At 41.1% G+C, this 16,820-nt stretch overlaps 3 protein-coding genes across 3 annotated transcripts in view; all 3 read right to left on the bottom strand.

The window, feature by feature from the left end:
- LOC122488247 (protocadherin alpha-C2) overlaps positions 1–5,002 on the bottom strand; it is a 136,893-nt gene extending 131,891 nt beyond the window's left edge. The window contains exon 1 of the mRNA XM_043589517.1: positions 2,447–5,002. Within this exon, the coding sequence (XP_043445452.1) occupies positions 2,447–4,852 (2,406 nt within the window). The 5' untranslated portion in view covers positions 4,853–5,002. The remainder of the gene's footprint in view (positions 1–2,446) is intronic.
- Positions 1–16,820, bottom strand: part of LOC122488297 (protocadherin alpha-7-like) — a 126,902-nt gene that overhangs the window by 99,368 nt on the left and 10,714 nt on the right.
- Positions 10,805–13,785, bottom strand: LOC122488288 (protocadherin alpha-10-like). Its single transcript, XM_043589546.1, is given in 2 exon segments — positions 10,805–13,030; positions 13,032–13,785. Coding segments are annotated over 2 exon segments (2,442 nt in total). The 5' UTR covers positions 13,620–13,785; the 3' UTR covers positions 10,805–11,176.

The raw sequence follows: 16,820 nt of genomic DNA, 5'->3' as shown, positions 1-16,820 counted from the left end.
AGACTTGGTTGAGTAATATCAATAACTTTATTTGCCTAGTAAACTTTGCAAGCATAAATATGGGAGTTCTGTTTGAGTGTGTTGTAGATAAATCTGTGCCCATTACAGGTTTAAAAAAAAATCAACAGGGGTGCCTGTGTGGCTCAGTGGGTTAAGCAGAAGACTTCAGCTCAGGTCATGATCTTGCATTCCTCGAGCCCTGTGTGGGGCTCTTGTGCTGACAGCTCAGAGTCTGGAGCCTGCTTCAGATTCTGTGTCTCCGTGTCTCTCTGCCTCTACCCCCTCACACTCTGTCTCTCAAAATAATCATAATCATAATCATAATCATAATCATAAATAAACATTAAAAACTTAAAAAAATAAATCAACAGAAACTTTAATTACATTATTTCAATGAAAACAGCATACAAAAATGCAAGACTAATTTTTAACTGCAAATAATATGAGAACAGGTTTTAACTTATCAGTTGAGGCAAAACTAAAGATTATTTAATGGACAATAAATGTATGATCTATGTTTAATGCCACAGAAAAAGAAAGGTAAATCTTTTCAGACTTAATGTTCAATCTTTGACACAAGGCTGAACTGAGAAAACTCAAGCAACCTAATAATGTGAAAATACAAAAGTAAAAGGCTGTGTTAAAAGACAAAGAGGATGAGTAAATTGAAATGATCCATAGTGATTATCTACATTAGTGAGGATTAGAGATGAAATGAAGTGGTCTAGGTAGGTCATTGAAAATTAGAAATTGTTGGCACAAAAACAGACACTCAGATCAATGGAACAGAATAGAGAACCCAGAAATGGACCCACAAAAGTATGGCCAACTAATCTCTGACAAAGAAGGAAAGAATAGCGAATGGAATAAAGACAGTCTCTTCAGCAAGTGGTGCTGGGAAAACTGAAGAGTGACACGGAGAAAAATAAATCTGGACCACTTTCTTACACCATACACAAAAAATAAACTCAAAATGGATGAAAGACTTAAATGTAAGACAGAAAGCCATCAAAATCTTCGAGGAAAAAGCAGGCAAAAACCTCTTTGACCTTGGCCACAGCAACTTCTTACTCAGCATGTCTCCAGAGGCAAGGGTATCAAAAACAAAAATGAACCATTAGGACCTCATCAAAATAAAAAGCTTCTGCACAGTGAAGGAAACAATCAGAAAAACTAAAAGGCAATCGATAGAATGGGAGAAAATATTTGCAAACAACATATCAGATAAAGGGTTAGTAACCAAAATCTATAAAGAATTTATCAAACTCAACATCCAAAAAACAAATAATCCAGTGAAGAAATGGGCAAAAGACATGAACAGACACTTCTCCAAAGAAGACATCCAGATGGCCAACTGACACATGAAAAAATGCTCAACATCACTTATCATCAGGGAAATACGAATCAAAACCACAATGAGATACCACCTCACACCTGTCAGAATGGTTAACATTAACAACTCAGGCAACAACAGATGTTGGCGAAGATGCAGAAAAAGACGATCTCTTTCGCACTGCTGGTGGGAATGCAAACTGGCACAGCCAATGTGGGAAACAGTATGGAGGTTCCTCAAAAAATTAAAAATAGAACTACCCCACGACCCAGCAATTGCACTACTAGGTATTTATCCAAGGGATGCATGTATGCTGTTTCAAAGGGGCACGTGCACCCCAATGTTGATAGCAGCACAATTGCTAATAGCCAAAGTATGGAAAGAGCCCAAATGTTCATAGACAGATGAATAGATAAAGAAGATGTGGTATATACATATATACAATGGAGTATTACTCGGCAATCAAAAAGAATGAAATCTTGCCATTTACAACTACATGGATGTAACTAGAGGGTATTATGCTAAGTGAAATTAGAGAAAGACAAACATCATATGGCTTCACTCATATGAGAATTTTAAGATACAAAACATGAACATAAGGGAAGGGAAGCAAAAGTAATATAAAAGCAGAGAGAGGAACAAAACATAAGAGACTCTTAAATATGGAGAACAAACAGAGGGTTACTGGAGGGGTTGTGGGAAGGGGGGTGGGCTGAATGGGTAAGGGGCATTAAGGAATCTATTCCTGAAATCACTGTTGCACTATAAGCTAACTAACTTGGATGTAAATTTAAAAAATTAATTAAAAAAAGAAAATTAGAAATTGTTGCTTATAAAGTGATGAGAGGAGAAACATCTTCTTTCACTATTTTATACCAAAACATTAGGAGAAATGGGACATTTATTGGCTAAAAACCTGATTCTTCTCATGATTAAAATTGGATTTTTACCCCATTTGACATTTCACTAAAGGAAATTGTTCTTTAAAAACTTCATACTCATTTAAAACATTAATACTCAAAACAGAGTATTCATTAAATTTTTCTATGAAATAAACTGGATTTTTCAAAATTTAACATAGACTTCAAAAGAAGAGGAATCTATAGAACTCACCTGCCCAGGATGATTTGATCCTGCCTCCTGCCTTTGCCCTTCGACTTCTCTATCCAGGCCTGGAGGAAGGCTGGGGCTGAAGGCCATGAGGTCGGTCTTGGGCGGACCCTCCCCAGAGCACACCCTCTGCCGCCTCTGCTGCGAGTACGACCAGCTCCCCACCGCGCTGGAACACACCAGCGTGGGCTTCCCCGGCCCGCACGCGCCCTCGCTGGGCGGCGCCGAGCACCGCAGCGCCACGTACAGCAGCAGCGTGAGCACCAGCAGGCTGGACACCGCGCAGATGGCGATGATCAGGTACACGTTGACATCCACCAGCGCCGTCTCCGCGCCAGCGGCGCCCGCCAACACCCGCGACGAGGCCTTGGGCGCCTGGCCGCTCTCCACCAGCGACAGCAGCACGGTGGCCGTGGCCGTCAGCGCCGGCTCGCCGTGGTCCCTCACCAGCACCAGCAGGCGCTGGCGCGGCGAGTCCGCCTCGTCCAGGCTGCGCGTCGTGCTGATCTCGCCCGTGTACAGCGCCACGCGGAACGGGCTGCGCGCGCCACCCGCCGCCGGCTGCAGCTCGTACGACAGCCACGCGTTGTAGCCCGAGTCCGCGTCCACCGCGCGCACCTTCGCCACCACGTGGCCCGCGCCCACCGACCGCCACACCAGCTCGCTCACGGCGCCGCCCGCGCCGCCCGCCCCAGGCAGCGGCAGCAGCGCGGGCGCGTTGTCGTTCTCGTCCAGCACGAACACCTGCAGCGTCACGTTGCTGCCCAGCGGGGGCACGCCCGCGTCGCGCGCGCTCACTTGGAACTGCAGCAGCTCCAGCTCCTCGTGGTCCAGCGGCTGCAGCGCGTACACCTTGCCGCTCTCCGCGTGCACCGACACGTAGCTCGACAGCGCACGCTCGCCCACCCGCCGCTCCACCAGCGAGTAGGACACCAGCGCGTTCTCCTGCGCGTCCGCGTCCCGCGCGGACACCGTGAAGATGTGGCAGCCGGGAGGGTTGTTCTCCTTCACGAACACCGTGTACTCGGCCTGCGCGAATGCCGGCGCGTTGTCGTTCACGTCGGCCACTTCCACGGACACGCTGGCCGTGGCCGACAGCGAAGGCGAGCCCCCGTCCCGTGCTGTCACTACTAGAGCGTAGTCCGACACACTCTCGCGGTCCAGGGCGCTGTCCAGCACCAGCGAATAATAGTTCTTGAACGTGGACACGATCTTGAAAGGTACGTTGGGCGTTAGAGAACAGGTCACTTGTCCGTTGGCACCGGAGTCACGGTCGGATACACTGATCAGCGCAATGACCGTGCTGGGCTGAGTGTCCTCTCGTACAGGGAGAGACAGGGAAGTCAAGGTGACTTCAGGGGCATTGTCATTGGCGTCTAAGATCTCTACCCAGACTGTACAGTGACTTGCCATTGGGGGATTCCCTTTATCTGTAGCCTGTACTTCAATTTCATAAAACTTGTTTTCTTCATAATCTAAAGTTCCATTGACCCTCACTTCTCCGCTATTTTCATCTAGTGTAAATAAGAGTTTTCCATTGGGTTTAACTGACATCAAGGAGTATGTTACCTCTCCATTGACTCCTTCATCTCGATCTGTGGCGTTTAGCTTTATCACAAAAGTTTCTTTAGCTGCGTTTTCCATCAATCTCACCTTGTATTCTGATTGCTCAAATTCTGGATCATTGTCGTTAACATCCAAGACGTGGATGAAAAGCTGAACGGTGCCAGTGAGCTCTGGTTTTCCCCCGTCTGCAGCTGTCAGTAGCAAATTAAGTTCTGGAGTTTTCTCTCGATCCAGATATTTCTTTAATGTAAGCGACAGTCTTTTAGTCTGCTTACTATGTGTTGGTAGTTGTAAAGAAAAATACTCATTTTGACTTAGTCTGTAGGTCAATAGAGCATTCTCTCCTATATCTGCATCAGAAGCTCCCTCTAGAGGAAAATGAGATTCGGGTTGCTTAGATTCAGGAATCAGCAGCTTTTGTTCTCTGAGAAAGAACACCGGTGGATTGTCGTTAATATCCCTTATTTCCACTTCCACATGGAAAACCTGCAGCGGCCTGTCCACGATCACCTCCAGGTAGATGCTGCACACTGCGCTCTGTCCGCACAGCTCCTCCCGGTCGATCCGAGAATTCACAAACAAAATGCCATTCTGCAGATTTACCTCCAGAAGGTCCCCGCGGCCTTTGGACGCCACCCGGAAAAGGCGCGGCACCAGCTCTGCCAGCTCCAGCCCTAGGTCCTGGGCAATTCGGCCCACGAAAGTGCCGTGTTTGGCCTCTTCCTGGACCGAGTAGTGGACCTGGCCGCTCCCAGCTTCCCAGACTTTGAGCAGCAGAAGTGACAGCAGCAGACGCCGAGTGCGCAATCCCCTTCTTTGAGAGTCAAACATCGCATACGACATTGACTTCCAAAATAAGGTTCTCACACTTACAGTACCAGAGACTCCAGTTAAGGGTTAAAAATCTAGCTGAATTTTTGAGAAGTTTCAAAGAATCCTTTAACAGTAGCGTTAGGCATGATGGAGTCGTTTTTGTACGGGGCGTTCCTGGCCGGTCAGACCAACCCTTGAAAGAACTACTTCCACCAAGTAAAGAGCGACACCTTGCGCCTGAATAGTGAGTACTGTACACTACACCATACATTATAGAATTTTACTTAAAGAGAAAAATATAATAAACTTCACACCTTTCATATTATTTTACTCCCAAAATAATATTTCCAAAGTGCTTATTTAGGGAACACTCGTATTATAAGTTATATTGAAAACGATGGTATGTGGAAAATGGCATTTTATTCTTAATATGAAATTGAAATTTTTGTTCCTATGTTTGATTTAGAGTTATAAAATTGTTATTTTACTTATCTACATAAATACACACAGACTTTAATTCTCCAGGTAGCCTTATGAAAAGGTAGGGTTAAACATTTCCTAAAGATACTACTTCTCATATCAAAATGTTATCCAATTTGAATTGCTTTACTTCTAGTCTCTCTTGTTACTTTGGCTGCTAGGAAACTCAAAGACCATTTTGAGATTTTAATAACAACTCTTTAGTCTTTAAGTTCTGCATGTTGTGTTCTTATCTATGTGCACTTGCCTTCTATTCATATCTATTTAATTCCAATTATTTTTGTTATATACATTTGTTTTTGTTACAATCCTATATCCTTTGAAAAACAAAAATATTTTTTCAAATTTAATGTTTAAAACAGAATTCATAATGGAAACGTCTATGGATGTAGATGAAATTATATTTGACACACATGGTTTATCAGGTAAGTTTCATTGTTAACAGTAGTATGTGAGGTATCAAAAATTATGTGAGGAATCAAAATGTGAGGTATCAAAACCTTTATGTTAATGATATAGAAGGTGTCTTTCAATTATAAAATAAATTTTATTATAATTCAATGAAATAAATAAAAACCACCATGAAAATGTGTGTGCCATATTGGTATTTCCAAGTCACCAACATTGGTTTATGTATATCTGTCAAAATATATACATGAAAATAGCTGACCTGTTCCTTGTTGAAACAATTCTGGGTTTGGAATCATAAGTTCATCCATAACAAGGGAAATAATTTCTAATTAACTCCTGTAAGTACCTAATACTGTGCTAAATATATATGGAGAAAATAACCAAACAATTCAACCAAATGACAAATGACTTTACTGTTTGTGTAAATTCAATTTCATAAAACACCAAGTAGAAAATGGGAATTATTGATACAAGTTTCCATTGCATGAAGATGTAATTTGGTTATGTGTCTTCTGTCTTTTCATATAGACTTGGAATTAAAGGAGTCAAAAGAGAATATAATGGAAGTTTAAAGTAGAAAGTTATTTAGAATAAAGATCATTATAGCTTGAGTATTTTGTTGTAGGATTTAATTTTTTTTAATGTTTATTTTTGAGAGAGAGGGTGACACAGAATCTGAACCAAGCTCCAGGCTCTGAGCTGTTAGCACACAGCCTGACATGAGGCGTGAACCCACAAACTGAGATCATGACCTGAGCCAAAGTTGGATGCTTAACTGACTGAGCAACCCGGGCACCGCTTGTTGTATGATTTTGCTGATTCATCTCTGATTTAAAAATATTTAAAAAGAGGTTAGAGAAGGAAGGAGCCAAAACACAAGAGATTCTTAAAAACTGAAAACAAACTGAGGGTTGATGGGGGGTGGGAGATGGGTATTGAAGAGGGCACCTGTTGGTATGAGCACTGGGTGTTGTATGGAAACCAATTTAACAATAAATTTCATATTTATATAAATAAATAAATAAATAAATAAATAAATAAATAAAACCTTTTGAAATGTTACAATATAACAGGCCCACATCTAAAAAATAATAATAAATAAATAATAAATAAAAATATTTAAATGGCATACAAAAATTACTAGTACATATATATGTATGTTAGTATTTTTCTTTATCTTGAACACACACACACATATATACACACTATGGCTGATATTATCATCCTGTTAGAACTCTTAGTAAATGCAAAATTCCTTCTTAAGAAACTAATAAAGCAGGTGTTGTATGGAAACCAACTTGACAATAAATTTCATATTTTAAAAAATGACAAAAAATCAAAAATTAGTAAAGCAGACTCTTCACTTTTTATAACACTGAATTTTCTTATGCATGTGTGAAGCAATCAGTTATAAGGGCCTCTAATCAAAATATAGCATTAGATTACATTAACAGTAGATTTATTTTTTTTTTTAATTTTCTTTTTCAACGTTTATTTATTTTTGGGACAGAGAGAGACAGAGCATGAACGGGGGAGGGGCAGAGAGAGAGGGAGACACAGAATCGGAAACAGGCTCCAGGCTCCGAGCCATCAGCCCAGAGCCCGACGCGGGGCTCGAACTCACGGACCGGGAGATCGTGACCTGGCTGAAGTCGGACGCTCAACCGACTGCGCCACCCAGGCGCCCCACATTAACAGTAGATTTAACATGCTATCTGAAACATGTTAGATTTATTTTGGAGAAAAAGGAAGCAAGAGATCTCCAATCATTTCATTACAGAACTTGGGGATTGCAACGTTACATGCAATATGGAGTCCTGAAAGGTAGATAAAGAGATAAACATCAGAAAGGTTACCCAAGCTAGATAATATTACATGTCTGAATTAAAACCAGATGTCATTTTACCAATTACTCTCCAGTAATATGTAGTGGGGTTTTTTTTTGAGTATATGAAAGGATATAAGATGAACACCAAGTCACAAAAGAGTTTGATGTAGGGCTGCCTGGGTATCTCAATCAGTTAAGCAGCCAAGTCTTAATTTCAACTCAGGTCATGATCTCATGGTTGTAAAATCCTGTCCCATGTCAGGCTGTGCACTGACAGTGCGGAGCCTACTTGGGATTCTCTCTCTCCCTCTCTCTCTGCCCCCCCCCCACTCGCTCTCTTTCTCTAAAAATAAACACTTTTTAAAAAGAGTTGATGTGTTGTATAAACCAATGACCCATCTTTTGCATTTTGGCTGTGATATTTCAGGTATCACCATCTCAACTAGCTCAAATAAAAGAGATCATACTATCTTTGAATTCATCTTTGGGGATGGGCTCAAGATCTGGCAATAAGCTAATGTCAAGAAGTTCATATCAATATTGTTCTTAACATTGATTCAGTAAAATTGATTGAAAGGAACTTTGTGCCTGACCTTTACTAAACCAATCTGATTAGTATTAAGTTTCAACTGTACGTCCTGCTAGCCATATATTAGAGTGCATGATTTAATGTTCTTCTAGTCTTCATAATCCACTAATATAGCATAACAAGTCTGGTAACATTATTATTGAAAACATAAAACAGAGAAACTAATCTTGAAACATACTTAGAAACCCAGGAGGTTCTTAAAAATTAATGGATTAGAAGTAGTAGTCAACATTGTATTATCAAAATTATAGGATATACTCATTGATGTTCACTCTTTGCTATCATTGCTCATTAAAGTATACACGGTTATTTGATCACGGATCATTTGTCCAGTGAGCACAAATCTTACAGATAAAAAGACTGAAGAAGACTGAATTCTGAAAAACCTACACACATTCAAAGATTTTCAGGGCAATATACACCTTAAAGCTGTTACTGAAGTATGACATTTTGGAAACACTTATTGAATCCTTTGTGGATGTTCAGGATCCTGGAAATAATCATATTATCACTTATATTTGTCCAAAATATCCTTATTCATAGCATGAAAAGGTCAGGGTCATTTTCATATTTGTCATTTGGCTTTAGTGTTTTGCTAGAACATTGCAGATCAGAATCTTATGGATTTTCTCACATTAAATAATTCTTATTTATATTACTTCCAAAAATATATATATAGTCTTTACAATGGCAATTCTTCATTATCTACTGATTGAATAATATAAATACCTATCCCAATGTGGCATGAAGACATGATAATGTGATCAGAAACTCTTCTGAGAAAAAAATCACTTAACATTAAAAAACTCAATTCTGATCTCAATTATGACATTCTACAAAATTAAATATGACAATAATCATGAAGGCTTTTTCTTAAGCAAAACAGAAAGAAGGATTCACTTGTAAACAGTTTGTGCTTGACCTTCATAGCCAAAACTATGCCTGATCAAAGAAAAGATTTACTGTAGTAAGTTCTATGGTGAATAAAAGAATGGCTCTGGAATCAAAAGATATGCATTTGAGTTTTAACTTTATCATGTGCTAGCTGAATGGCAGTAGACAAGCTACACAAATATCTTCTCATCGCTTAGTTCATCTTTAAAATTCAGGTAGTCACACGTACTTTACAAGTTGTTATAAAGATTAAATAAAATCATATATTTTAAGTCTTTGCGTAATGTCTAATAAACTGAAATAGTTCAAATAGTAGTGGTTTATTTATAGCTAGTGACTTTGTTCTTGTTCTATTTTGTAGCTTTGGAGGAAGAGAATTTCAGTGTGATATACTAGGCCCTGGTTTTTCCTTTTCTGAAGATTTCCTAATGTTCATCTTCATAGAAATCATCTTTTTTTTCCTGGGTATAAAATGGTCGCTAATGATGTCTCACCATTTCTATTAACTTCACCCTATTCATAACATCATTCTACTCCATATATAAATATATATAACTTATTTTTCACACAATATAGTTAAAAGATCTCTAACTCATACACTGGAGCAAAAAAATAATAATAAACTTTTACATCAGAGAGACAGAGAGAGAGAGGGAGGGACAGAATCTGAAGCAGGCTCCACGATGCCAGAGCAGAGCCTGATGCAGGGCTCAAACTCAGGAAGTGACAGATCATGACCTGAGGTGAGATGGAGTCAGAGGCTTATCCAACAGAGCTACCCAGGCACCCCCTCTGTGATTCTTTAAGCAATTCACATAAATATAGCTTTTGGACAAAAAAAAAAAGTTTGCATCAAATGTATCTACAGTATACAATGTTAAATTGTGAAATGTGATCAACACCATTGTCAAATAGAAGTGCCTTTGTGTATATTCCATAGTTGTTATGCATAAGCTGTTTAAACCAAAGTCGTTTCAATGACCAAGTGGCTTGGGGAACACATGAATCAGTACCACCTTTCCCCATTATGGGAACACTCTCTTAAACTCAAAACACAAAGGAGTGTGATTTTTTCTACCCTACCCTAAAAAATTTCCATACAGCCTCATAATGAGTCCCATGAATGTAAGAAGCATAAATATGATCAAATATAAAATAAATCTTCCAAATAAAGTAAATGGAAATCAATGAATTAATATGGAGGACAGCAGCAATAGATTCAACAGGCAATTAGCAAAACTGAAATTATATTGAGAAGTAAAGAAAAGGGCACCTGGGTGGCTCAGTTGGTTGGGCAACTGACTTTGGTTCAAGTCATGGTCTTGCCATTTGGTGTTCAGTTCGTTAAGTTCAAGCCCCACATCAGGCTCACTGATGTCAACACAGAGCCCTCTTAGGATCCTCTATCCCCTTCTGTTTGCCCCTGCCCAGCTTGTGCTCTCTCAAAAACAAACATAAAAAAAAGAATTACATAAAAAATGTAGTTTATGTGAAGCAGCTGAAGACTATGAAGGAAATAAGCTTGAAATTGTGAGAGACTTAAAGACAAAAAAGTAAAGTCCTCTTCAAAGGTAAGGCTGAAACTTCACCCAGTATCTCAAAGAAGCATGCCATTGATGATAAAGAAACGAAATTATTTATAAAAGGAAGCCACCTCAACAGCCCATGCCCATTAGTAATAAGCATATAGTTTATAGAGAAGTAAGGATTTAAATAGATTTCTAACTCAAAATAACTAAATTATGAAGTTATGCATTATTATGGTAATTTTGAATACATTTAATATAATTAGTGGAGGACATCAATTAGAATAAGAAAATAAATAGGAAGAATGAACTTGCTGCAAAGTTGAAAACTAGAAGTGTAAGCTTTGCCCATATCCTCCACTTCCTATGAGTGATCCTTGCTTTCTTTACAGGAGGATTTAACCTTTTTCATTTATAGAAAGTGTTAGCCATCTGTTTCATTATTGCAATTACTACCACTCTCATTATTTCCAGCAAATTATGTTCCAGGCATGTTCATGAAGACTGTAGTGAAAAGTAATGAAAACGGATGGACTTCCAATGTGCTTTAAAATAAACCACCCCAAGGGAAAATACCAGAAACAAATAAATGAAGTAATAAATTTACAATAATATTGCTGAACATACTATGCAATTGACATCAAAAGGCATAAAATATGTTCCAGAATTACTGTACTTACATCATTCCCGAAAATATCCCGTTGTTCTCCACTATCTCCAGAACTTGAACCGGGAGGAACACAAGGGCTGAAGGCCATGAGGTCGGTCTTGGGCGGACCCTCCCCAGAGCACACCCTCTGCCGCCTCTGCTGCGAGTACGACCAGCTCCCCACCGCGCTGGAACACACCAGCGTGGGCTTCCCCGGCCCGCACGCGCCCTCGCTGGGCGGCGCCGAGCACCGCAGCGCCACGTACAGCAGCAGCGTGAGCACCAGCAGGCTGGACACCGCGCAGATGGCGATGATCAGGTACACGTTGACATCCACCAGCGCCGTCTCCGCGCCAGCGGCGCCCGCCAACACCCGCGACGAGGCCTTGGGCGCCTGGCCGCTCTCCACCAGCGACAGCAGCACGGTGGCCGTGGCCGTCAGCGCCGGCTCGCCGTGGTCCCTCACCAGCACCAGCAGGCGCTGGCGCGGCGAGTCCGCCTCGTCCAGGCTGCGCGTCGTGCTGATCTCGCCCGTGTACAGCGCCACGCGGAACGGGCTGCGCGCGCCACCCGCCGCCGGCTGCAGCTCGTACGACAGCCACGCGTTGTAGCCCGAGTCCGCGTCCACCGCGCGCACCTTCGCCACCACGTGGCCCGCGTCCACCGACCGCCACACCAGCTCGCTCACGGCGCCGCCCGCGCCGCCCGCCCCAGGCAGCGGCAGCAGCGCGGGCGCGTTGTCGTTCTCGTCCAGCACGAACACCTGCAGCGTCACGTTGCTGCCCAGCGGGGGCACGCCCGCGTCGCGCGCGCTCACTTGGAACTGCAGCAGCTCCAGCTCCTCGTGGTCCAGCGGCTGCAGCGCGTACACCTTGCCGCTCTCCGCGTGCACCGACACGTAGCTCGACAGCGCACGCTCGCCCACCCGCCGCTCCACCAGCGAGTAGGACACCAGCGCGTTCTCCTGCGCGTCCGCGTCCCGCGCGGACACCGTGAAGATGTGGCAGCCGGGAGGGTTGTTCTCCTTCACGAACACCGTGTACTCGGCCTGCGCGAATGTCGGCGCGTTGTCGTTCACGTCGGCCACTTCCACGGACACGCTGGCCGTGGCCGACAGCGAAGGCGAGCCCCCGTCCCGTGCTGTCACTACTAGAGCATAGTCCGACACGCTCTCGCGGTCCAGGGCGCTGTCCAGCACCAGCGAATAGTAATTCTTGAAGGTGGACACCAGCTTGAAGGGGACATGGGGTGTTAGTGAGCAGGTAACTTGCCCGTTGCCACCAGCGTCACGGTCAGTTACACTGATTAGGGCGATGACGGTCCCCAGTGGAGCATCCTCTGGAACAGACAGCGATAGTGAAGTCACTAGCAACTCCGGAGCATTATCGTTAATATCCAAGACTTCTATCAAGATTGTGCAGTGACCAAACATCGGAGGATTTCCTCTGTCAACTGCTTCTATTTGAAGTTTCCATAATTTAGTTTCTTCAAAATCTATTTTTCCGTTTACTTTTATTTCTCCACTGTCTGAATCTATATGAAAAGAGGCTTCTGTATTAGAGGAGACATCAGTTGCAAATGAATAAAGAATGTGACTGTTGGAACCTTCATCCAAATCCGAGGCATTAAGTCTAATAACCAGAGTACCGTTTCTCGAATTCTCCAGTAATTTTACACGATGGACTGCTTTGTCAAATACTGGGGCGTTGTCATTTGCATCCAGCACTGTGATGTGTAACTCTGTGGTACCTGTCAGCTCGGGTTTGCCCCCATCAGTTGCTTTGAGCACCAAGAGAAGCTTTGAAGCGACTTCCCTGTCTAAAGATTTTTTTTAGTACTAGTTCGAGCGGTTTTACCTGTTCCTCGTTGGTGGGTACTTCCAGAGAGAAATATTCGTTGGGGCTCAGTTTGTAAGTCAGCAGAGCGTTGGCCCCGATATCTGCATCATACGCGCCCTCTAGTGAAAAATGAGAGTCGAGAGCCCTAGTTTCAGAAATAAACAAATTTTTTTGTGTCGCTGGGAACATTGGCGGGTTGTCGTTAATGTCCTTCACCTCCACCTCCACATGGAAAACCTGCAGCGGCCTGTCCACGATCACCTCCAGGTGGATGCTGCATTCCGCGCTCCGCCCACACAGCTCCTCGCGGTCGATCCGAGAATTCACAAACAAAATACCATTCTGCAGATTTACCTCCAGAAGATCCCCGCGACCTTTGGACGCCACTCGGAAAAAGCGCGGCACCAGCTCTCCCAGCTCCAGCCCCAGGTCCTGCGCGATGCGGCCCACGAAGGTGCCGTGTTTGGCTTCCTCCGGGACAGAGTAATGGACTTGGCCGCTCTCGGCCTCCGACGCTGCAAGGAGCATAACCGAGAGCAGCAAGCGCTTGACTTCCTGGCCACCTGATCCTGAAGCTAACATCCTGCTCTGTTTCAGGTTAGTAAATCAACGTTTCATGAGAGGAAATGTGTAGTCCTTTTAGATCTTTCTTTTGAGTCTGTTCCTGAGATCTCTACTGGATCTTAACAACATGGGTGTGTATAGTCTTTAAAACACCGGAACAGTGGAGATTCTTTCTGGTCCGTGAATAATGGTAATTTTTTTCTGTTAAAATAATCCTCTTCTTGGAGAACAACGACATCCTGTGGCTCAAAATGGAAGTGCCTTTGTGTTTATACTATTTCTTTCACCTATACTGCTTCTCTCAAAATTCCTTCATATATTGGTCCATGTTTTACTTTGTAGGCTTTTAATTCTTTATTTATACATTCCTTGTGTATGACCACTAGCTCTACAAAGGTAGTTTTTGTTTTACAAGTTATAATCCTAAGAAGAGTTTTATCTTGGATATAGACATCTAAGAGGACGTACTACTACTGCACTAACTATACATTATCATGTATAATTATCATGTATATAAGCGTGAAAAGTCCACATTTCTTGGTTATTAGTGTCGTGTTTTTTAGACTTGTAGAAATTGATTACTTTGGAATGGACTTTAATTAAGTTTACTCCGTTGCTAACACTAATTTCTATTGCTTAATCCTTGTACTATGTTAAATTATTCTAAACATTTAGTTCAGTTGTACACAGAATAATTCAAGATGCAAGTTCTCTAAGTTACCACCTCAATAGAATGGTGTTTCAAATCAATGCTGATATGCAAGCTATTTATCAGTTTACCCAAAGATTTATTTTATTTGATGTTAATGAATTTACCAAGTACTGACCCTTAGAAATAAAAAGTATATTTATCTTTGCCTCATTTTAAAGCTTTTGTTTTTCAATTATAGTATCTGCTAAGGGTGAATGTTGTAGTTTCCATCCTGAAGAACAACTTAAATTTGCATTATATCCACTACTATTTGAAAAATAATTTCTTTCTACCCCCCAACCCACTGAATCAGGAATTCAAGCTATATTTGTCTGATTGTTTACACACATTTTATTCCAAAAATGGTCTAAGGAGACCAGAGTATATAAAGCATTCCAAATCTAATTCATTCACTCAATTTTATTTTCCTGTTCTTATCTCAGATACAAAAACCAAATTGAAATTTGCATAGGAACTGTTATCTACTGCAATAAGCTTATCAGTCTTGTATGAAAAGAGAAAAATAGTTTAATCATTCTCAAGGCTGTTAAGAAACAAACTATATCCAGTATTTGAAATCCTTTTTGATAAGATAGCAGCCACCTGGAAAATCCCAAACTTTCTTACTAAAAAAATATTGTAAATGGCTACACAAAGGAATCTTAGGTTTTATGTGAAAGTGAGCTGTAGTCTTCATTTTGGAACACTTTTTAAAACAGTGATTTGAGGGGCGCCTGGGTGGCTCAGTCGGTTGAGCGTCCAACTTCAGCTCAGGTCATGATCTCGTGGTTTGTGAGTTCAAGCCCCATGTCGGGCTCTGTGCTGACAGCTTAGAGCCTGGAGCCTGCTTCGGATTCTGTGTCTCCTCTCTCTGCCCAACCCCCACTTGTGCTCTGTCTCTCTTTGTCTCTCAAAAATAAATGAATGTAAACAAAATAAAAAATGAAAAAATAAATAAAATAGTGATTTGATTATTATAGATCTATGCAAAAGATTTATAGTTATAACTACTTTTAATTATTTTTTAATTGTGGAAGCCATAAACTCAAGACCAACATATTCGCCTAAAGAAGAGCAAAAAATTTTAGCACATGGGGGGGTGAGAGTGACTAAATTCAGAAAAAAACATGACTAAGAAATAAATCCCCTTGCATTTGCTAATTTAAATAATCCAGTCCCTTTGAGAATGATGCCATACTGAAGGTCCATTCCATTTTTGGTTTAAGGAATTGGTTCATTAATTAAGTACACATAAAGTACACATTAAAGATCATTTTTCAAGTCCCCAAATTCCAAGGCTATCATATAGCTAAATAACTATGGTATACCAGTAAAGCTATGGGTTGGTTACTGATCTTGACACAGACTATAACAAATACTATGCCTTGAAGAGCTGTAGAGTACTCATGATTAGCCTGAGTTTAATGCCATCCAATAAAGAATATATTAAACATGATTATAAAATTAAGATGTTATAACTTTAAAAGAAATTGGCATATTCCTTTTTTGACAAGTATGTTAAAAGCAATTCGTGACTTGGAAAATTTTTTGGTTTCATTCCAAAATTTCAATAATTCTAAATAGAATGAAAAGAAACCATCCATAAAGTTTTTTGAAATAGTTATCTTAAAACAGAGACAGAGGAAGACATTGTCAAACTAAAAACATAATGTGTCTTTACTATCTCCCAACTTATCCTGAAATCCCACCTTGTTTCCTCTCCTATTTGCACTACCTCTTGCAAAGACTTTAAAATTATTATGTTGCTGGGTAAAATGCTAATTAGTTATGTTAAATTTTTGGTGCATAGTTGTCTTTTAAACATGCCCCCCCCAAAAAAAGCAAAGTAAAATAAATAAGACTAAATTGGTAAACACACAATTCTGTGTTTCATTAATTGCTCAGATAAACAGATACCTTAGTATAAGACCTTTCTGCAAGGGGGATAAAATGACATTATAAAAGGCTGAAAGAGAAGGCAGATATAAAAGAAAGGAATTCTGTACACAAGTTTAAATACTTTGCATTAACTTATCATTTGTAATCTCTGAGAGTTAGAGACTGGCCATAGGAAGTATTAATACTGAAGGCAATGCCATGCTTAAACTCCTGCCACAATTGTCTTTTCTGGTGTTCCTAAACTTGAATAGAGATTTCAAGGGTTTTTTTTTTTTTTTAGTTTTTTTTTTTGGGGGGGGGGGCAGGGAGAGACAGAGACAAAGAGAGAGAGAATCCCAAGTAGGCTCCACACTGTCGCACTGGCGGTGAGGAGCCAATGTGGGCTCGAACTCATGAACTACAAGATCATGTCCTAAGCCAAAATCAATAGAGGGATACTTAACCAACTGAGTGACCCAGGTGCCCTGAGATTTCAAGATTTATGGGAAGCTTTTTGTGAGGCACATTCAGAGTAAAAATTCAGTCTGCATACAGAAAGGAAAAAGTATTGCTAAGAACCAGAGTCAAGATCGTAAACTAGTTGCACTGCTATTTTGGTAACACTGAACTTAAACAAAAATGAAATCATA

The sequence above is a fragment of the Prionailurus bengalensis genome, chromosome A1 (genome assembly GCF_016509475.1).
Source record: "Prionailurus bengalensis isolate Pbe53 chromosome A1, Fcat_Pben_1.1_paternal_pri, whole genome shotgun sequence".
Taxonomy (NCBI): Eukaryota; Metazoa; Chordata; class Mammalia; order Carnivora; family Felidae; genus Prionailurus; species Prionailurus bengalensis.
The sequence above is the reverse complement of the archived record's forward strand: the minus strand, read 5'-3'. Positions and strand labels throughout refer to the sequence as shown.